Genomic DNA, 23,809 nt, shown 5'->3' with positions numbered 1-23,809 from the left:
CTGGCATCTCTCCTGAAAGGTGGACTTTATAAACATATGTGTTACTCTGGCCTTATTCCAGCATGAGGAAGTCTCAGTCCTAATACTAAAGTAATCCAAATTCAAGGAAGACAGGGCAATACATCCCAATCCCTAGACACTGCATTCCAGTGAAGTCAGGCAGCCTTTCTGGAATACAGTGTGGCAATTTGTATTTCAACCTTCAGATTCTTCAAGCTCTGAATCATTAATTCCAATTATTGAATGACTCAGAAATAAACTGGATATGAGCAAAGACTTATGTACAAAAGTATTCCCTGCAGAATTAGAATACTGGAAATTTGAAAACAACAAAAACATCAAATATAAAATTAGTTAAGTAAATTAGAGTTAAAACAAGTTAACTCAAATTTATAAAAATTTATGACTTTTGAATTGAATAGGAAAGTACTCACAATGTTAAAATTTAAAATGTGGAATATATAACTATATCTAGCAGTGACCAAATTTTATTTAAAAATGATATGAACAGACTGGAAGACTAAGTCAATGTGTTAACAGTGATCAGGTATCTTATGGGTGACTTTTTAAAAAAAAAATTGTTTCCAGTGTTTTCAAAATTTTCTTCAAATATTATTGTTTTAAAATTCAGAAATAAACTATTGCTGCCATTTTAAAAAATTAAAGTGAAATCACTGCCTTCCAGCTTCTAACCTATAGCTAGACACCCCCCCACCCAGGGTGCTAGATACCATCTGTGGAACCTTAGTATCTTTATTTTAGTCTAACTCCCCTTCCACCTCCTAATATCCTCCAGGGAAGGCAAGGCCCATGTCTACTTTATGGTGAGCCCCAGCTTTCACCTAGCATCCTTTACCTGGTACTCAGTAGACACTTGTGTGTTCATTTTGTTGAATAACAGGCACTTAAAAACTCAGATAAATAATACATTAACAGTCTTCTCGATACTGATTGTATGTCTGTCACTCTACATATTTTGTTACTCTTCACAAGGAGCCCACAAAATAATTTTTATTTACCTCCATTTTATAGATGATGAAACTGAGGCTTAGGGAAGTGAAGTTACATTCGTGAGATCACACAGCCAGCAAGTCTATGGGAAAGACTCAACTCAAGTCCATCTCTTCCCATAGCATGAGGCTTCCTAACTTCTGGGCAGTTCCTGTTTAGTGAATCTCACCTACCACATTCCCTGGGAAACAACTGCTTACCTCAATCAGAGTCTTATCTTTCAGGGGGATCTCGCCATTATAGCAGATTTCCCAGAGTGTGGTACCAAAGCTCCATTTGTCAGCAGCCACACTCAGGTTCTTGGAGTCTTCAACACACTCTGGAGCAATCCATGGGATTCGTTCTATGCACTCTAGAGAAAGAAAAGACTTTACAAATCAGCTTCTGGGATCACCTGGAAAGCTAAACATTGTCAAAACAGCAAGAACCTGAGTTAATGAAAAACTTTCTGGCAAACATGGACTGGCCACAAGTCCCAGGGGGAGCTGGTAAGATGCACTGCCTTCCATGCCTTGCCCCTGGCACTTCTGATATATCAGTCTGATCAGGCCAGCAGCAGATGGCTTCGTTCATCACATCCTCCCCAGGAGGGTCATGAGCAGTCAGTCTTCGGAAGCCCTAGCCTCAGAGATAGCAGAGCATTTCCCAAGTAGGCCATCATTGGGGGTTGGTGGCATCAGGGGATCATGTGAACAAAGGTTCAGGAAAGAAAAGGCAGCAGAGAGATGAGGACAACACAAAGAGCAGCTTGCACATACCACAGACCATTTCTCAGCTGTGTTGTTATGTTTTATCTTGGTTTTCCTTCATTTGGGGAAAGGACGAGAATAGACTGAGGCAAAGAAGTCTCATATCCCTTTCTCCTGGCAATCTCTGTGACCTGTTTCTGGCTTCTAACCAAGGTCAGAGACAGAAAGCTCAGCAGAGACCCCTGTCACATCCATGAAAATGCCTATCAGCAAACTTAGTAGCCTGTACAGAGCAGCTTCCAAGCTGCCCTGGGAAGGAGGGTGGCTCCTGAGCCCAGCACTCAGGCACAGGCCCAACTGACCATACAGCCCTCTCATGTCCTTCCTGGCACAGCACGTGCCCCTGGTGTCCTTAAAAGATGTGCCTCTGGTCCCTTGCTCTAGCTACCTTGCTGACCTGCAAACCCAGATGAAATCTTATCAGCTCCTTGAATCACTCTGTTTCAGTTGGATGATTTTTCTCCCAGGTCTGGGTCCCTACTGCATTTCATGGGCACTACTGGGTCCCTGGCTACTCTGCTTGTTCAAGAAACATCAGTGTCTTAGACCTTGAGGACAGGACCGTTACCAGCCCCAGGGGTATCTCTGCCTCAGAACTGTTGGGCAATGGCCACATGATAAGCATCCAACAGGTACCAAAGGATGTTTCCCATGCCCTTCCAAGGAGCAGAGGATCAAGTCTCATTTGCAAGGATTGTAAATTTTTCATCCATCTTCTCCAAATTTTGTCCACTCTTTGATTAAATTTTAGAACAAAACTCAATATGCTGAGTTGATCAAAATCAATGATAAAGACAGCGCAGAGGCCATTAGAGGACACCAGATCAGGGACCTAGGACACACTGGTCCCCTCATGTGGCCTACCAGGTTAGGAGACACAGCAAGACCTGTTTGGCATGGGTTTCAGTCTCAGCTCCTGGGACTGCCCTTTCCTTTAAAGACTGCAACTCTGCACAACCTAATTCACAGTAAGGATGTGAGACCACAGCAATCACTTGATAAAATAGGCTGGGGTGCCCCCCAAAATGCTCGCTGGCTACAGTGGAGTTCCAGAAGAATATGGAGAAGGACCCAGAAGGCCTAACTTCTGCTCTGGCATCTCTCTGACCACTGTCTGGAGTCCATAGCCCCATGTACTACCCCAGTCCCTTGATCATGGGGCCTTTACCATGGGGATCTGACAGCCTCAGCTGGGCTATCAGGAACCACCCTCCTGTGGCTCCATATTCCCATGCAGGGCCTAGGAGAAAGGAGCACCAGACACCTGTTTGCTGACCCATTCTAAAGGGAGGCCTGACCCAGTCAAGACCTTTCTCCCTGCCAGCTAGATCTCTGGCTTAGAGTGAATGGCTGTGGGGTTGCGGGGACAACTCACCTTGCCTTGACAGTACAGTGACAGGGATTCCAGGGTCACTAAGCTTGATGAATGGGCCAATTTCACTGTCAATGCCCTCACGGGCCAGGAGGAGATTTTTGGTACACACATTTCCATGGACCAGGTCTTTATCTTCCTATAAAATAGGGACATTTGATAAGGTGCTTATCTTTCCTCCCCATATTCCCTGTTTCCAACCACGGTCCATCAGATCATCTCTCACTACTCCAAGCCACAGCCAGGCTCCATAGCCTAGCCTTTGCACCAATGATCTGCATCACTTCTTCACATCATATAATGTTCCCTGACTTCAGTTTTCTCATCAGTGAAAGGGAGATAATAGTGGAGCATGTCTCATAGGGCTTTGTGAAGATTAAAGTGACTAAAATCTATAAAACGGGAATAGCTATCCAGGATAGCATCCAATAATGTTCTCGCTGATGGACACCAGTAGTTGCGCTCATTCCCTCAGCAAGCCCTGCACAATTCCTAGCCAGTCCGCATCCTGCGTCAGACACCTCTGGCACGATACCATTTTCTTCTGAACAGGACTCCTCGGTGCCTGCAGAACAGCTCAAATTACTATCTTCACTAAGTACCAGACACATCTGTGTTCAACCAAAGAGCCCTGGTGCCTGGAACCCAAGCACAGGGTCTCCCACTTGCTTACCAGCACCTGCTTCCTGCCACCCCCACAGGAGCATTCTGGTTTCTGCTGGAGATTACCACATTATGAGAATATTCTTACCAAGTAACTCAGGGCACTGGCCAGCTGTTTGGCAACTTTGAATTTCCATGGTGTAGTGAGGACATCACTTTTCCGATGCATAAAGAGATCCAGGGGTCCCCCCTCCACATACTCTTCCACCATGATATCTATAGGTATGAAAACAGCCACATCTGGAACTTAGGTCTGTCCAGGACAGTATTTTGCCTCATCCCCTTATAAGAGCCCTCTTTAATGGACAGTACTGTGTCAACTTACACAGATATCCTTGGGAGATACAAGTGACAGAGTACTTCAGAGTTGGACAGACCTGGGTTCAACCCCATGCTCTTCCACTAATTTGGGTGATCTTGAGCAAGTGACAACCTCTTTGAGTCTCAGATCCCTCATCTGTAAATTCAGAGATAGCAATACCTACACCTCACAAGAGGTGTAAATGGGGAGGGCCAAACGTAATGAGGCATGGAAAGCCTTGATTAAGTATCTGAACACACAGAACAAGGGCTCTGAGAACAGTGCTGCCACTATTGCTACTTGTTTTTTGGTGCCAGTGACTGAACCCAAGGGCACTTAACCACTGAGCCACATCCCCAGATCTTTATTGTATTTTATTTACAGACAGGGTCTCACTGAGTTGCTAGGGCCTTGCTAAATTGCTAAGGCTAGCTTTGAACTTACGATCCTTCTGTCTAAGCCTCCCAATCCCCTGGGATTATAAGCATGTGCCACCATGCCCAGCCTATTGCTACTCTTACCACACACTGCCATACAGAGGTCAGGTCACTCAAGTGACAAAAGGTCCCTCTCAGCAGGACTCATGTAAGAACAGCCCACACTACTGCATTCCATAGCAATATGCTTGTGGTTAAATGAAAGTTCTTCCAAATTTATGTCAGAAATTCAGGCAGATGCCATCTGTTTCTAGAGGCTTCAGCCCCAAGACAGGTGAATAGCAGTGGCTGAAGACCCACCCCTCTACAGCCTGCCATCAAAAGAAGGTAGAACTGTTGGTGGTTAAAGGCAGCCAGTCTCAACAGGCCATCCAGCTGCTTGGGCTTACACTCTGCTTTCACCACCCCAATTCTTACTACTCTTTCAGAGACATGGCCTCATCTTACCTCAACCTCTTGGTCTAGCACAGTGTGGGCCCAGAGTGATGAGAAGCAAGTATTCAAGAAATGATTGAAAATGGTTTTAGTTCCACAGGCACCACCATTAACTTATACAAATAGCTTGCTGAATACCTTGATTTCTTCAATTGCCAAAAAGCAAGAATCCTGGGTACCATAAGGGAGGAATCAGCAACCCCTACCCTCCAGGGTCTTTACAGTACCCACACTCCCAGCCAGGGCCAGCCTGTGAGGGGACACACTCACTTTCCACATCTCGGACACAGACGCCATAGAGGTACACAATGTGTTTGTGGGAGACCTGTCTCATCATGCTGGCTGCTTCAAAGAAGGCCTGAGGAAAAACGGGACAAAAGAATACCTGGGGTCAGCCTCCACTGTTGGGGGAAAACCCATGAACCACCCACCCCCACCCTACCCCACCCCCGCTGCCAGGAAAGCTCACCACTGACAATACCCCAGGTCCTAAAAACTGATCCCCTGGCCCTAACTCATTAGAGGCATTATCAAGCCTTGACCTCTAGGCCAATCAGGCTAGGATGTGGGATTTACTTAGAAAATCCAACAGGTTGCACAGCAAGGTTGTTGGGACAAGCTGACAGTCTTCCCATCAGATACTCTTGCCTACCTCTGGTCCTTTTGGGGAAAACAACGTTTAACACTACATTAGAATAAAAGGGAGGGCTGTGGTTGTGGCTCAGAGGTAGAGTGCTTGCCTAGCATGCGTGAGGCACTGAGTTCAATCCTCAGCACCACATAAAGTAAAATGAAGACATTGTGTCCACCTATAACTGAAAAATATTTAAAAAAATAAAGACAAATAAAAGGGAAACCAAGATAGCAAATCTCCACTCCCAATTTGGCTGTTTCCCTCCAACATCCTGGATCCTGTGACATCCTGGGTAAGTCATATGAATCCTCTGAGCTTTGTTTTCCAATGGGAGCCCTGGGCTATATTAGGAACTCTGAGACCACTCAGCTTGTCCCAGAACTCTACAGTACTGCACATAGGCCTAGTAGTGGGGAGGGGAGGGAAGCGAGGGGACAGGCCAAGTGTGAGGGGCTGCTCAACCCACCTCATCTTCGACCCTCCATCACTTATTCTACACACAAGGTATGAGACTGTATTAAAGAGAGGAAATCTGACTGAAAGACAAGTGTGAGAACCACTAGCCCAAACCAAGGGCAAAGGTTCTTCTCAATCCACCGCACTTTCCCCAGAAATAGGGGAAGCACTTGCCAGAGAAATGTCCCTGTGGCTGGGGTCTAAGACTTTGAGGATCACTTTTATTCTCTTCTCTTCAGCAGCCCCTTCATCGTCCTTGTAATCCACCAAGGTCCCAGAGTAGATGTGTGTTCTCGTGCCTCTACCAAGGTGATCACCCTGATGAAGGAAGCAGAAGGTTAGGTGACAGCTCTCATAGTTGTATGGTGTCCAGATTTAGGGAAGAATGTAGAGAACTCAACATGGACAGGATGGGGCAAAGGCAAAAAAAAGCCCCAAAGCTCACAGCTTCTGGAGGTTTGTCCCCATCAGGTCCCCAGAGGAAACAAAAAGCAGCTTGGCCAAATACAGTTTGGCAGTTCCTGGGTCCCCAAAGAGTCCCCATATTCCCTAACATCTTCTTGCTTTCTACCTTGAAGACTAGCCAGTGGCTAAAACCAATCCTGACCTATCACTAAACTGCAAGATCTCATCAACAGTCAGCCATATCTGTCCCATCTCAGGGCTCCACAGCAAACACAGGGAGGACCCAACTAGGTTACTCCTCCACTCTCAGGCTGGGGGACAAAGTGAATGGACTTGAAACTCCTTGCTTTACTGCTTATTAGCTGTTAACTCGGGATCATTCCTTCACCATGTGTAACCTTGCCTGTTCTCTGTAAATAGGGATAAAAATGGCTCTTACCTGATAAGGTTGTTCTAAGAATCAAAAAAAAAGTACTAGATATAAAGTGTGGGGTAGAAACCCATCACTGGACCAATGTGTTTTTCCTGGGAGCCTTCTAGGCCAGGTGGTTGCTGTGTCTCATAGTGGAAGCATTCATTCCCATCCACCTATCCAGTGTGTGTGTACGTGGGCATGCAGACTAAGCTCTAAAAGTAGTGATACAAGTTATGGCTGCATTTGGCCCAGCAACCCCATAGCAGAGGAGTAGGTGTAAAGATGGAGGTATTGCTACAAGGATTGGCCCTCAGCTTCCTCACACATGAAAGAAGACTAGTGAGTGGCAAGAGGATTAAATGAGATCACTCGTGCAAAACCCTTACCATATGACCTAAAGATCCTTCCAGTTTAAGCTTCCAACTTCAGATTTTTTTAAATTCTTAATATTTGGAAATCAAAGCATGATTCATGAAACTTATGCAATATTGAGCTGTTGACATTAGCCCCACAAAACTTGTAAATCAAAGCGGTATTATTCTATGATCCTAGGACTACTTAAAAATGCAGAAAATGGATTGTTGCAGATATCTAAGGAATTATCCCCCAAGAAACAAATTGTTGACCATGTATAGTAATTATCACAAACACTACCATTTGTCATCTGTTACAGCAGAATGGCCATATATCTACACTATCTGCTATATCTGGCAAGGTCCTATGACTATTCATTAAAGCTGCATCTGTCATGAAGTGATCCATCAAGGTTATAGAAAGCTGTATTCCCAGAACATCCCGTAAAAGCCGTATGCTTTTAGAATAATTACTCTTACTCAGAAGGGTTACTTATTTCAGTGGCCAGGTCTTGGCACCATACTGTCAGGATCCCTCAGCAACCCACAAAGGCCCCTGCATGTCCACTCCAGCATCCGTCTCCACTGTTCCTTCTACCCTGCACAGTTACTTGCTGCTCATCCCCTAGGACTCTTCTTTGCTGCTCCTTCCCCCAGGAGGACATGTTATCCTCCCAGTACTAGGTGATGTTCCCATATTTTGCTGTACTTGACTACATTAAGATTTGTCTCTTCATAATTACCCACTTAAGGCAGACAAAAGTCCATCTCCTCTTGCTGGACTGCAAGTCTATTGAGGGTAGTGACTGGCATGTGTAAATGCTTTGTCACTATTGGCTAAATGGATGTAGAAGGCATGGAATATGACAGTTATCATCTCAGAGACTCAAAGGCAGTGAAAGAAGGCAGGCCCCAAGTACTGTGTCAAGTTCTAGACTGAAAATAGGCTACAGAACTAAAGCTCTGGTGATTTTAATCTTAGGACACAGCTCTCACCGTCACCAGAGAAACAGAGAACAACACTGGTGGACCTTCAGTGAAGAAATCTGGATTCACTTAAAAAGGTTCACTAACAAATGGATCTAGGTCTGCCACCCTCCCCCAGGTTCCTTCACAGCAGTGAGCCCATGACTTGTCCTCCTGCCCGCCAAGGTGTTAGTCTCTTCCAGAAACTAACTAACAGTGTTACTAATTCCTTCTCTCTAAGGCTGCTGGCATGTGCTCTTCTTTGACACCCCATCCCCTGGCTCTATCTAACAGGGCTGGGGAAAAGGGTAGCTAACAGAAAGCAGGATTTGTTCTGGGCTTCACATCCCCAGCCAAAACCTCGGGTGCTCTGGGCCTGCCTAAGGCAGTAGATTCTGGGGAAAAGGCCTCCAAAGACTGGGACACTGATCTGAGTCCCCATGCTGGGTCCATTTCTCAAGCTAGTTTTTACCCTGTCACCTCTTTGTGTTCTTTGTTCTCACAGCTCTGCTCCTTCTGGAAGCACCAGCAGAAAGAACAGGAATAAAATCTAGAAACGCTTTCACATAGCACATTATGGGGTAGCAAGGGACTTCAGTCCAGGCTCCCCTGTGGAGACCAGCTCCTGATGCCCATTAATGCTCCCTCACAACCAAAAGTCCTTCTACTCCAGGTGACCCCATGAACCTTGACCAATCTTTCTTCAAGGCCAAGTGTTTATGAGAAGTATCAGCAAGGCAGGTAGGAGGGATAATGCTAGGTGAATTCCTTTAACTGTGAAGGAAAGACCCTTTTTCTTTTTCTACTATAATTTCCCCAAACCCAGACTAAATCTGTCATCCCACCCCCCAGCAAATATCCAGCCTGCTTTCCTGTGGGAAGCCAGAACCAAAGCTGCACCCCTGTGGCAACGACTCACTTGAACAATATCTTTCTTGAGGATCCGGTCAAAGCTCAGCTGGCTCATGGGGTAGACAGGCTGCCACTCCTGGGCCTTCTTGGTGGCCACCAACAGATTGGAGATTTCTGTGGAAGAGATTGGAGAAGTCTAAGCATAGACCCAGCCAGCCAATGTGTGCTAAGCTCTGGGGCTTGCTGAACAGAGTTGTGTGCCTTTATTAATTCACTTAACAAATAATTTATGGGTAAGTACTTAATTCATGCTCTCAAGAAACTCAGAGACTAATAATAGAGTCAAAACTAACCAAATAATCAGCCAATCATATGGAAGGCTACAATTTGTCCAGCTAATCTACAGGACAGACCCAACATGCTTCAAAGTCCATACAGCAGGACTGTCCCTAAGATCAGGGAGGGTTTCCCTAAGGAAATTAAAATTTAAATGTAAGAATGGAAACTTCAAGTAGTCAGGGCATGTGTCTATTTTATTTTCTGCTCTACTTCCACAGCCTGATACATGATGGATGCTCAACGAGTATTTGGTTTTTGTTTGTATTCATGGTGCTGGTGATTGAACCCAGGGCCTGGTGTATGCTAGGCAAGAACTGAGCTATACCCCAAGTCCTCAGCAAATATTTGTCCAATGTATGAATGAACAACTGGGGGCTACTTGATGGAAAAGAGCTGAGGAGAGAGACAGAAGTTTTGGGCCTAAGGAGTGCTGGAATCCTCGAAAGGGGTTTTTATGTAAGGTTTTTAAGGGGGTTTTATGTAAGGAAAGGAAAGGTGACCTAGAAGAAAGTCCTGTCTAAGCCTCTCTGGGTTCAGCAGTGCTAGCACCAAGGAGGTACCTCCCAACGCTCCCTGAATATGCAGGTTAGCGGTGAACCATTCCCCAAATCCTACTGATTCAAATAGCAACTTGACATGATAGTGCACCAAGCCAGGGAACTAGTGGCTGACTGGGAGTTTATAGTCCACAATTTGAAGCCATGAAGTAGCTTTGGGAGAAGTGAAGACCTTGCAGACACAGTACTGTCCCCCAGGGGAACCCCTGCGACACAGACATGGTCACTGAATGTATGTGTTTATTTTAGCTAAAGCACAGCCATTAGGGAAGTGATGACTCAAATGCTTTTCCCCCTTCTGCTTTTCTTCAGAAGACAGGAAAGAGTTTGGGGAGAAAACACAGCCATTTGAGTCTAGATTCTTGGATTCTGATAAAGGAGATTCTCAATCAAAACATCTGTAGGAATTATGAGGCAGGTCCACAGAGGTTGCACAGATAAACTGGCAAGCAATAGCTAATGAGCGCCTGGTCCCCATGTAGGCCCTAGGACTCCAATGCAGTCCCTCAAATCCTCACTCCCTGCAGAGTAGCGTTCCCCCAACTTTTCTATTTTAAGCTCACATTTTCTGACTGGTTTCTCTGTGCTGATCACTGCTCTTAGAGCACTGCTCACACTAACTCCTCTGTTCTCTTGACAATCCTGAGAAGTTCAACTCCTGTTACCTCTTACAAATCAAGAAAAGGAGACTCAAAGAGATCAAATGACCCATCACAATGATGTAGCTCACAAATCTCAGACACAAGAGTCACACAGAAGTTAGAGACCTCTCTAGTCTTTTATCTTCCCAAAACATGGCTTGCCACAGTGGGGGAACAAATATGAGTTACAGAAACTGGCTGCAGGCAAAGGCTCCCCTTGTCACCACATCTTGGCTACTATGTTTTTCAGAGGCTACTCCTTCCATACTATTTTCCTGACTCCACCCTGTTCCCTGGGCAAAATCCCATTTAAACATGTATCACAGGGCTGCCCTAAGGGAGGGAAGGCAGCAAAATACGGCCACCAGAATGGTGTCCACAAGGCAGAGGCTAGGCAGCAGAGCCACATGGGAAGTTAGGAAGGTAGAAAAGGGGCTGTTCGTGGGCTGGTTATTGGTATGGGTGTTGCAGGGAAGCCATTTTACCTCCATGAACCTGTTTTCTCACTAGAAAATGAAGGTACCAGTTGAGCCCTCATTGGGTCATTATAGGGGACAGATGAGATAATACACAACAAGGGCTTTCTCTAGTACCTATGTGCAGCAAAAATTTCATCACTACTAGCCACTGTCATTATGACCAGTCACCATCAGAGTGGTCCGGCCTTGTGTAGCAGATGATGTTAAGGTTTAAGTGTGAGGTGTTCCCCAAAAGCTCACATGTGAAACAGTGCAAGAAGGTTCAGAGAAGAAATGATTGGGCTGTGACAGTCTTAACCCAATCAGTGAATTAATCCCCTGATAGGGATTAACTGAGTAACTAAAGGTGGGTAGGGTGTGGCTGGAAGAGGTGGGCATTGGGGGCGTGGCTTTGGGGTACATATTTATATCTGGCAAGTGGAGACCTCTCTCTCTCTGCTTTCTGATCATCATGTGAGCTGCTTCCCTCTGCCACATTCTTCCACCATGATGTTCAGCCTCACCTCGAGACCTGAGGAATGGAACTGGACTTCTATGGACTGGGACATTTGAAACCATGACCCCCCCCCCCAAATAAACTTTTCCTCCTCTATATTTGTTCTGCTTGGGTCTTTTAGTCACAGCAGTGAAAACGCTGCCTAAAACAGACTGTGAAGTCCTTTCCATCAGAGCTGAAGGGAAGAGAAGTCAAGCACCACACCTGCCTGCGCAGATGAGGGTATGTGAGGATGGTGGTAGATCTTTACATACTTTTACCACAGTCACCCTCACATGTGGATATGGGCATTGGGCTGGACAAAGGACAGAGATGGTGGCTTTGCTTAGCCATCGTACCAATTCTGAGTAGCATCCTGTTTTTTCACTTTGCCTTTATTTATCTCATGATGAATTTCTTGGTTGCATTTTCAAGTAAGAAATTCAGATCAGGGTGTGTGGCTGTTGGCAGTCTGTGGTTAGGATAGCAAAGGAGATAAACAACCCAAAATGACACTCTCCTGTCACATTTTCAAGATTTTACCACTTCTCTAATTTGCAGGTGGGAGATGGAAGAAAAAGGAGTCTAAGCCTCATGTAGCGGCCTCCTCCTTCTTCTCCCCACCACCAGGCACACCTCTGTCCTTGCCTTCAATATCAGAAGAACTGGCCTCTGCCCAGGAGTCAGGCTGACTGAACCTGCATCTCTGCAAAGACAAAATGACGTGGTGGGCAGGAATCAGAGGTTGGAATTAATTGACCTAGAGTCACACAAGGTGAGTTAAAATCCCCACTCGCCCTCTTACCTAAGTGGACCCTGGCCAAGTATAATAGGGATAACAACGTACAACTGGGTTGTTTTGAGGATTAAAAGACTTAAAATATGAAAGCCTGTCACACAGCATCTGGTAAACTTTATTAACAAGGTAACCATTAATATTATGATTTATGGCCACTATTATAACTACTTCTGATATTGTTAGCTATGAAACCTTGAGCAAGAAACTGAACATGCCTGAGACTCAATTTCCTCACCTTTACAATAGCTATAAAGAACTAGTATGATGATGAAAGAAATGAAATATGCATGATAATTGCCTGGGACAAAGTAGATAGGTGCCCACCTACTATCATATCATATCTATCATATCAACATTACATGATAGATACTGCCACAATTATCACTTGATGCATATTTAGGTCACTGACTCTTTGCTGGGCCCTGTGCTTCTCATGAGTTACAGAGTGATGAGTGCGACCCAGATCCTATCTTGAGAGTTCATAAGCAAATGTAAAGGCAGACACTAAAAACCCTTGAGCTGAGTTTCAGGAGCCCCAACAGAGGCCATGTGAGAGAGATGCAATTCTGTTTCTGTGCTTCTCCCTCCACATCTACTGGCTCCCAGATCTGGGCTACAGAGAAGGCAGCTACATCAGAGGCCTCCTCACTAGAACTGTGTAAAGAAATCACATACTATGCTCTCTTGCACCAGTCCTATTCAACAAAGTTCTCAAACCACTAGCTAGAGCAATTGGACAAAAGAAAGAAAATAAAGAGATATGAATAGGAAAAGAAGAGCTCAAACTATCCCTATTTGCCTATGAAATGATTCTATATTTAGAAGACCCAAAAAACTCCACCAGAAGCTTCTAGAACTCATAAACAAATTCAGCAAGTTAGCAGGGTATAAAATCAACACACATAAATCAATTGTGTTCCCATACACCAATGACGAATTAACTGAAAGAAAAATCAGGAAAACTATCCCATTCAAAACAGCCTTAAAAAAAAATAAAATAAATAAAATACTTGGGAATCAATCTAACAAAAGAGGTAAAAAATCTCCACAATTAAAAACTACAGAACACTAAACAAAGAAATTCAAGAAGCTCTCAGAAAACAGAAAGATTTCCCCACATTCTTGGATAGGCAGAATTAATATTATCAAAATGGCCATATTACCAAAAGTGTTATACAGATTTAATGCAATGCCTATTAAAATTCCAATGATGTTCTTCATAGAAATAGAAAAAACAGCCATGAAGTTCACTTGGAAAAATAAGAGGCCAGGAATAGCCAAAACAATCCTTAGTGAGAAAAGTGATGCAGGAGGCATCACAATACAAGACTTTAAATTATACTACAGAGCTATAGTAACAAAAACAGCATGGTATTGGCAAAAAAACAGACACAAAGACCAATGGAACAGAAGACACAGAGACATACCCACATAAATATGGTTATCGCATACTAAATGAAGGCACCATAAACATACATTGGAGAAAAGATAGCCTCTTCAACAAATGGTGCTGGGGAAAACTGGAAATCCACATGTAACGAAATGAAATGAGACTCCTCTCTCTCACCCTGCACAAAACTCAAAGTGGATCAAGGACCTAGGCATTAGACCACAGACCCTATGCTTGTTAGAAGAAAAAGTAGGCCCAACTCTCCATCATATTGGCTTAGGAACTGACTTCCTCATAAGACTCCTAAAGCACAAGAAGGAAAATCGAGAATCAATAAAGGGGATGACATCAAACTAAAAAGCTTCTTCACAGCAAAGGAAACAATCAAGAATGTGAACACAGAGCTTCCAGAATGGGAGAAAATCTTTGCCACCTGCACCTCAGATAGATCATTAATCTCCAGGATATATGAAGAACTCAAAAAACTTAACACCAAATAACAACCCAATCAATAAATGGGCTATGGAACTGAACAAGCATATCACAAAAGAAGAAATATGAATGGTCAAAAAAATATATGAAAACACATTCAACATCTCTAGCAATTAGAGACGTATAAATTAAAACTTTCCTGAGATTCTATCTTATTCCAGTAAGAATGGCAATTGTCAAGACTACGAGTAACAATAAATACTGGTGAGGATGGAGGAAAAAGGTACTCATACATTGCTTATGAGATTGCAAATTAGTGCAAACACTAAGGCAAGCAGTATGGAGATTCTTTAGAAAACTTGGAATGGAACCACCATTTGACCCAGTTATCCCACTCCTTGGTTTATATCTAAAGGACTCAAATCAGCATATTACAGTGATGCAGACACATTGATGTTTATGGCAGCTCAATTCACAATAGCCAAGCTATGGAACCAACCTAGGTGTCCTTCAATGGATGAATGGATAAAGAGAATGTGGTATATATACACAATGGAATATTACTCAGCCATAAAGAATGAAATTATGGCATTTGCCAGTAAATGGATGGAACTGGAGACTATCATGCTAAGTGAAATAAGCCAGTTCCAAAAAACTAAAGTCCAAATGTTCTAATATGTGGATGCTAATCCATGACAACAAGGGAGGGTGGGGAGAATATAAGTCCATTGGATTAGACAAAGGGGAATAAAGAGAAGGGAGAGAGGAGGGGAATAAGACAGTAGAATTAATCTAACTTTCCTACTTTGTATATGAATACAAGATCAGTTTAACCCCACATCACGTACAACCACAGAATAGAATCCTAATTAGAAGAAGTTATACTCCGTGTATGTTTAATGTGACAAAATAGAATGTACTGTCACATACATCTAAAAAGAACAAATTTTTAAAAAGAAAAAAAAGAAATCACATCCTAGACTCCAGCCTTCTCCACTCCTGTGGATGCTGTTCTCCACTTCCTCATCCTCACCTAGAGACTCTAAAGCACTAGAAAAGTCAAACCCCCTTTTACTATCTGTAAGAACAGATTATATGAGTAAAAGAGTCATTGTATTTTAAGGTTTCAACATGTTTTGAGGTCTCACAGCCAACTGGCAGATACGTTTTGCCCCTGCAGAACATCTTCAAGCATAAAAATAAAGGCTTCAATTATCCCCAAGGCTGGCAGGAAACCCTATCTGATCAACAAAAACGCAAGTCCTTCCTCTTTCACCAAGCCCCTGGCTGAGACCAAAACATGATTCAAACATCAAGAACCAGGCCCCTTTTGTGTTCTGACGCTGTTTGTTCTGCCTACCCATGTCATGAAGGCTCATAGATAATTCCCTTAAAAAAACAAGATGATCTCGAACAACAGGGTTCCTCCAAGGATCTTCTGTTGATGCTTACTTGGGAACATGATGTAGCCCCTACTTTGAGGCCTAACTCTTCTGAGAGAAGGATATCTAACCCATGCAAGGAAGTATCTTAGGGTGGGGAACAACCAAAACCCAACACTTGTGGAATCTGGCATTCAGGTTAAACCTGGCACTCAAACCCTTCTCTGACCTTAACCTTCAAAGAGATCCACTTCACTTCTTGGTTTTCTTATCTATAAAATGAGGTTCTTGCCAGGCATGGTGGCACATGCCCCTAATCCCAGCAGCTCAGGAGGCTGATACAGGAGGGTCACGAGTTCAAAGCCATACTCAGAAAAACACAAGGTACTATGCAACTCAATGAGAAACCCTGCCTCTAAATAAAATACAAAATAGGGCTGGGATGTGGCTCAGTGGTCAAGTGCCCCTGAATTCAATCCCTAATACCCGCCACCACAAAATGAGGCTCTTGACCCCTAAAGTGTCCTTCCCATTCTCACACTCTGAAAGACAATGAATTCTTTGGAACATCACTGTTCATGTGGCTTTAAAAGGAACAGCTGGTTCCTTCACCCTGTACACTGATTTTACCCCTTGATCCTTCTATGGCCCCCTATTGCTGCCTACTGAATAAAGTCCCAGCTCTTGGTAAGCAACCAAGGCCTCTTATGATCTAATATCTAACCACCGTTCTTTATGTCTCCACCTTCACATCAGCATCCCCCTTCCCAGAGTCTTCCTATAGCCCCCACATTGACCTTCACTGTACCCTGAACATGCTCCTGGTTCTGTTAGGGAGGGATGTACCCTCACCTGTCTGGCACCTCCAGCTTATCATCTAACACACAGTTCAAGGTATGTCTCCTCCACACAGTCTGACGTGCTACAACTCAGGGATGTTGTACATCTCTTTCTGCCTCCAAAGGTACCATATATGTGGGCTAATTTAAATGCCCATCACATAAGACAATGGCATCACTTACCTGTAACATTTTCTGCATTGGCCTGGAAATCCTCAAAAGAGCAGGGGTTGGGTCTTAGGTATTTCTGATTCTTTTACATTATCACAGTTATTGGCCCACAGAAAATGTGCCAGGAATATTTCTCATATAAATAAACCAATGACACAGGGATTTCTCAAGACACTTCATCTTTTTAGAAAGCAAAGAAATAAGTTTCTGCTTACTAATCCTGAATATGCTTCTTTGTGCAGCCCAGCTAAGATCTTAAGAAAAAAATGTGTTATGGTTAGATTTAGGTGTTCCCCAAAAGCTCATGTGTAAAACAATGCAAGAAAGTTAAGAGGTGAAATGATTAGGTTGTAAGAGTCTTAACCAATATATTAATTCACTGATAGGGTGTGGCTGGAGGAGGGAGGTCATGAGGGGTATGCCTTTGGGGTTTATACTTTGTCTGTGGTGAGAGGAGTCTCTCTCTGTTTCCTGGTACCAGCTGCTTTCCTCTGCCACACACTTCTGCCATAATGTTCTGCCTTACCTTGGGCCCTGAGGAATGAAGTCCACCATCTATGGACTGAGATCTCTGAAACCATGAGCCCCAAAATAAGCTTTTCTGCCTTTAAAATTGTTCTTGACAGGGCTTTTGATCACAGCAGTGAAAAAGCTGACTAAAATAAAGTATATAACTTTTCTAAAGAAAATGATAACACTCAAGAGGTAAGATTTGAGTTGGGGGCAGACTTGTAAGAAAACTCAAAGAAAAACACCTAGAACCTATGGGAAAGGACCATTCTCTTTAACCCAGCCAACATCTTTTGGTCCATCTGAGTCTTGAAGCATTAACAAGGGGCAAAAGACATCACTGAGGGGATGCACAGAAAGACAAACCTCGAGGCTTGGGCTGGCAGCAGCGCTTCAGCACAAAGCTGATGTTGTCTGTGCGCAGGATCTGCTTCTTGAGGTGGCTCATGAGGCCTTCCAGGGTGGGGAAGTTGCGATCTGAGCCATGCAGGCTATAGCGGCCCTTCTGTACCTCGATCTGAAAATTCTTGAATTGCTTATGAGTACCCAGCACCTGCTATTCAGAAAAATGTCCAGAAATTACTATTAAGAATGGCGCCCAGATAAATGTACCACGGGAATGTAAGATGTTAACATTAGGGGATACTAAGGAAGAGTACAGAAACTCTGAACCATCTTTGTAACATTTATGTACTTCTAAAATTATTTGAAAATAAAATTTTACAATTAATAAACCAACAAATAAGTAAATAATAAAATTGGGATCTAGAAGGCAGCACTAATAAAAGAGAGTTTACACTATGGCACACAGAACAATTATTTCTACAGAAGCATCACTTGTTTTTTTTTTTTGTTTGTTTGTTTGTTTTGTTTTGCTTTGTTTTGTTTACCTACCTGTAAGTTCACGAAAACACCAACCTTGGGGGCTGGGGTTGTGGCTCAGCAGTAGAGCATTTACCTCGCACGGGAGAGACCCTGAGTTCGATCCTCAGCACCACATAAAAATAACTAAGTGAAATAAAGGTATTGTGTCCAACTACAACTAAAAAATAAAAAATAAAAAAACCACCAACCTCATAGTACTATGGCTAAATGATATGGTACATTTTCAAACTTAGTATGCACTTTATCAAGGATGGCAAATACTATGCATGAAATAAGAATTACAATAGAAAAATTCATCCAGGAACTCCTACAAACTAAGCCCTTCCACACCATAAATGTACCTGAGAACTATACTGGGAGCTGGTATTTGGCTGTCTGTCTATCCAGGTTTAAGGTTCTATGGTACCACAGAAAGGGAAGTATAAGCAGAAGTTGTCCTTCATGGACTCTTTCTATACAAAGAAAACTATTTTAGTGGTTAAGAATGAGAGCCAGGAAGATCTACTTATTGTGTAAAGTAGGACATGATATTTATTTAAAATCTTAATGCCTCAGTTACTTCATCTGTATAATAGGATAACCTTGCCTATCTCAAAAGGCCATTGTAAATCTTACCTAAGAACATGTAGGTAAAATGTTTAGCACAGTGCCTAGTGAGCTAGGATAAGCAGAAAGATTAGTCATATCTGTGAGTGCTCCTTTCCCAATGCAGGTCATACAATCACTGACTGATCTCCTTGGTACAGCACAGGTCGATTCTTTCTCAGAAGGAGGTTGGGCTGTCTCATGTGCCCATTCATCTTATAAATATTAAACTTCCTTCAAAAACTGATGAATAGGCATCCTGTGAAGGCAACAAGACTGACAAGTTCTGAACCATAAAGCTGGTATCAGCCCTGAGGCCCAGCTGTATGGGAACACCCCTAGGCAGGCAATGGCCCCTGGGACTTTGCCCAGGACACCTGGTAGCACTGGGTTCCTTCTGCCATTTCCTTTTTCCACTCTTGACAAGAGTCCAGTTCCCAGGGGTTCTCTTGTGCTTTTCCTTCCCATGTCTGAGGTCTACTGTATATAATGGCTGACTTACAACTCAAAAGCTCCTCTCTCTCCTCAGTTCTCCCAGTTCAAGTTGAGCTCAGCCAGGACTAGTAAATATATGTGGTCAAACTCTATAAAACTCATTATTTTCTAAAATATTCCCCTTTGCATTTGGGAAAAAAAAATGGATGAACAACAAAAGTACTTAATACTAATTTTGACTAAAATCTTAGCATTTGGGATTCCTCTCATATCATTCTCAGATTCCAGCCACATTTGAATGTCTAATAGACACTTACTCATTGTCAAAACACGGGACACCAACTTTTTTGTTACAATGTCTGAAACTATCATTTGGGGAAAATTGTTAGGCCATGCTTGGGCACTTGTTCATGTCACAGAATGCTGTAGACAGACACAATTCCAGGTCTGTAATAATCCTGGTACTGAACCTAAAACAAACCACTCCAGGTCATCCCATACTACAGATCACAGGTGTCTGGTGTGAATTGGTTTTATGGTCATGTTCTACCTTCCAGAGCCAGAGTGTGCCCCTGCCATGGGAGGAAGGAAGGATGGGGAGAACAAAGAACATGGAATCTGGTGCTCAGGAGCAAACTCCTTCTGAAAATGGAGTGCTCCCTGAAAGACCCTCCAGGGATTTTCTTAGAGACACAGGCTTTCCCAACCTGGCCAAGAGTAGTTCTGTCTGCAACAGATCCTGGACCAGGTTGCTCTGGATCCCCTGTGACCATATGACTTGGCCCATGCCAGTGTTCAGACTGACCTCAGACTTTTCAAAGCAGGTGACAGTCATGAGGATGTTGTCAAAGTCGGTGCAGCTCCACCTCAGCACATACATCCCCTCCTCGTTCCCTTCTTGCCGCAGCTTATTGATGGCATATTCTGTGCTGGAGAGGGAAGTGGGCAAAGGGAGAGAGAGCTCACACCATAGCACTTTAGACCCCTAGGGTCTCCACTTCCCAGAGCCTCTAGTCTTATAGGAGCTGCCCAGGGTTCTAAGGTTCTGACATGATGCACATGGAGATACTGAGGAGCCAGGAGACAGATGGAATCTATAGCACTGAGAAGAGGACTCAGCCTGCTGTCTCCTAAGCCACTGAGACCTGCTTGTCCCCAGGTTCCCCAGAGATGATGTCTCTGGTTATCACTAGAAGAGTGTCCCCTAAGGCTGTGATAAAGAGCTGCCAATAATAGAGAAAAGGGATCCTATCCTCAGCCTTCCTTTCCCAGCCTAACTGGAATACGAGCCTTGTGGAGTGGGCATTTGGGGCTATTTTGTTTATTGCTATATCCCCAGTAACTAAAGCGGCCTACTCATTGTACATGCTCAATAAATAACACATTGAATGAATAAATCCATGAGGATTTAACACAATGTTAGAAAGGAATATGCCTATCCTACAGGCCTTTGCATCCCTAGGACCAACGAGTCCTGGCACACAGAGGGGACTGAATACTGGCTAAATAAGTCCCGTAGAGGTTGGTTATTAATACCTAGTTAGTGCTGCTCGCCAAGTGTTGGTGAAAGAGGGCTGTTGTGGTCAACATGCTTGAAAGGCAGAAAGAACTCTGCAACTGTCTTTGACACCTTTCATACACCTTTGCACCTGTTGATCATGCCTCCAAGACCCCCACCTCCTCTGTAAGACCTGGCAAACCATCATTAATTCTTGGATGTTTGATGCAATTTGAGTGCTGCCTACTCTGAGAAAGCTCGTTAGTGTAAGTATTCGTCCACATAACAAGTACTCACTGCATACCTATGATGAGCAGGCCTGCTGTGCTATTGGAAAAGCATGGAGCAATACATACAATACCCCTACCTTTAGGAAGCTCAGATGCTGGGAAGCAAGGGTAGTCAGACCAGACACAATGGACGTGTAAATAAGCACAGGACACGTGGTCACAAATGCCACTGATAGAAACAAACCAGAATGAAGCTATTGGGGAGGGTGCGATGGAGAGCAGGAAGAGGTTTTGTTACTTTAAATAAAGTGGTCCTGGAAAACCATGGATAAGGTGCTGAGGGGCACCTAAAGGAAGCAGGTAGATCCTATAGGAAGAACACTCCCAGCAAAGAAAAGCAAATGCCAGGGCCCTGGGTGGGACAATGGAGGAAGACACTTTTGTGGCATGCAGTTCCTTGCTTCATAATTTTTTGTGTCTGTCTTCTCCAATGAGAAAACTCTCTAGTCCAGGAACCACACTGCCACCAAACTACCCGTCCCAAGGTAACTGGGGTAGGAAGAAGGTAGAAATCATATCACATGGAAAACAACTGAAGAGACAGTTTCCTGAATTTACAGAAACAGGGCAACTGTGTCCCTCTGTCTAAGGACAGTCACATGTAAGAGGAAGTACAATGAACCCCTGTTGACTCCTCGGCAGAGCACAGAGAGAAAAGAGGAGTTAAAGAGAGCGCAAGTGCAACTCCCTTTCAGAAAGGGATGCACATCTGACGCTGTAAGAGTGACAATCTACTGGCTGCCTGTGCAGTACTCAGTACCCCATCATCAGAGTTATCTGGGTATAGGTTACCAATTCTGAGATGCAGGTGGACTAAGACATTTCACAAAGCCCCTCTGGTCTTAAGGCTGTCTGCCATTCCTCTGGCACTTAAAGACAAATAGACTCAGCATTGTGTTTACTATACTGTCTGATGCTCAGATCTGCATCCTATTTTTCTTGGCTCACACACAGGGTTTGACAAGGGGTAGGGGCTGTTAAAAAGGGGAAGCTTTGCTCAGTTAGCTCTAGAGAAGTGATGGGGATGAACTGAGGATAAAAAAAGTAGGAGAGGAGTTGAGGGACTGCTGCAAGGATTAAGGTAGATGACGGAAGGACTGGCCAAAGCTCAGCAGGGATGGAAAATAGGGAGTGAGTGCCCCAGCATAAACAACAGATAACACCTGGGACTGAGGAGACCAGACTTCCTGCCACTAAAATGTGCTCTCTTTTCACTTCACACCAAAGGCAAATGAAAGTATTCCAGAACCAACCAGATTGGACCATGGCAGCCATTCTGTATGTTGTGGACTATCAATGGGGGAGCTACATCGGTGCAGAGGTAATGATGGGCATCTGCTGTGAGCCGGAAGTAGCCATCAACCAGGGACACAAAGGACAAGGCCTCCTCATGGGAAGAAAGCTTCAGTTCCTGTAAAAGAGAAGACATCGCCAGTTATATCACGCAGCTATCGTCAGTAAGTGGCTGACTATACGGCAGGGTACACAGTGAGAAGATGTTTAAACAACACAGAATGTATGGCCCCTCAAGAAAACTCTTTGTTGATATGTACTGTTTCCCTTGTACTTACATAGGCCTTGATGGTTAGCACACTTTCTCATCCATTATCTTAATGGGTACCATCAGATGAAGGGACATTGTGCCTGTGAATGCAGGGTTGGGGGCAGGGAAGACAATGGCTCATTTGACTACAGTTTTTCCCACAGCACTGAAGAAATGAATGGCTGGTGACAGACAAATAAGACCAGTGGAGGGGAGAAAGGTGGGTAGGTGAAAGGGGGGCTGGTGACCACTGTGATACCAATGGAAGGGTGCCCTGGGCTGTGAGCCAAGGAGGCCAAAAGAGGGCAGGACCACAGCACCTCAGGAAGGGGACCTCCTCTCAGGTGTGACCTGGCATCCACTGCAAATATTCCTGGAAAATCAAATTTAAGATGCTCTAAAGTGAGTGCTAGGGCTGGCTGAGGTGGGTCCTCACCCACCACATGATAATCAAGACCACATAAGCACAAGAGTTTCCTGAGAGCAGAGTTATAAATAGAAAAGGAAGATGTCAAAGAGATACAGAAGAAAGTAATAAATCAAGATAGGATTTAATAATAGGCTGGCATCATGCTTTCCTTAAAAAGCACCAGCAAAGGGCTGGGAAGGGACAGGGAAGTGAGATATCCAAATGCGAGCATTGAGTTGTGGCTGATCCCCAGGCTCTGAAGCTAGACTGTCTGGGTCAAATCCACATCTCCACCTGCTATAGGTTTAAGAGTATGTACTGTTTTTAAAAAAACAAAAAACCTAATCAATAAATGGGCTAAGAAACTGAACACACACTTCAAAGAATAAGAATCAATCAACAAATATATGAAAAAATGTTCATCATCTCTAGCAATTAAAGAGATGCCAACTTCTCCCTTATTTCCTCAGAGTCCCTGGGGTATGATAATGCCTCAGAAATCAAAGAAAAACAGGCAAAAATCATAGCTTGTGGCCAGACGGTACTGGCAAGTCCTGCTGTTTCCTCACTGGGTGACACTACAAGTTTCTATGCCTCTCAATCAGTCTCGGGTTCCCCATTTGAAATATAGCCAATATCCTTCCATCTAAGGTTCTTTCAAGGACTAAATAACATAGGCTTAGGACCTTAATATTGTAAGGATTAATAACACAGGTATAATATATAATAGAATCTGATATCTATAATATGCTCAATAAATAGTATTTATAGTATTATTTTCTCTCTCTCCCTCTTTCTTTCCACCATCATTACTCTGGCCTTTTCTACTTCTCCCTTCTCTTTGCTTTTATGTTTCTTAATAAAACATTCTCATTCATAAACTGCTGCCTGTATCTCATATTGCTTCTGGAAGAGAGATTCCCTAGATTCCAAAGAAAGAATATATAAATATTTTCTAAGTTTTAACACATATTGGCAAGCTGCTCTCCTAAAGGTTATGTCAAAAAGACAAGTGTCTGTGGATGTGAGTGACTCTGTTTCTTAAATCATATCACCAGGCTCTTCCTTAGCACTGGGTGTTTTCTTTTTTACACAGTATTT

At 43.7% G+C, this 23,809-nt stretch overlaps 1 protein-coding gene across 2 annotated transcripts in view; it reads right to left on the bottom strand.

Moving 5' to 3' along the window:
• Jak1 (Janus kinase 1) overlaps positions 1-23,809 on the bottom strand; it is a 131,351-nt gene that overhangs the window by 6,818 nt on the left and 100,724 nt on the right. Inside the window, exons 9-17 of one of the 2 annotated variants that reach the window (XM_015484905.2) lie at positions 22,010-22,167; positions 19,774-19,897; positions 17,430-17,619; positions 9,117-9,223; positions 6,233-6,376; positions 5,239-5,326; positions 3,884-4,011; positions 3,136-3,271; positions 1,212-1,363 (exon numbers count right to left, since the gene is read on the bottom strand). In XM_015484905.2, coding sequence (XP_015340391.1) covers positions 1,212-1,363; positions 3,136-3,271; positions 3,884-4,011; positions 5,239-5,326; positions 6,233-6,376; positions 9,117-9,223; positions 17,430-17,619; positions 19,774-19,897; positions 22,010-22,167 — 1,227 coding nt within the window. The remainder of the gene's footprint in view (positions 1-1,211; positions 1,364-3,135; positions 3,272-3,883; positions 4,012-5,238; positions 5,327-6,232; positions 6,377-9,116; positions 9,224-17,429; positions 17,620-19,773; positions 19,898-22,009; positions 22,168-23,809) is intronic. The other variant, XM_015484906.2, reaches the window with a different exon arrangement.

This window comes from Marmota marmota, unplaced genomic scaffold, assembly GCF_001458135.2.
Source record: "Marmota marmota marmota unplaced genomic scaffold, marMar, whole genome shotgun sequence".
NCBI lineage: Eukaryota > Metazoa > Chordata > Mammalia > Rodentia > Sciuridae > Marmota > Marmota marmota.
This window is presented reverse-complemented; position numbering and strand designations above follow the sequence as displayed.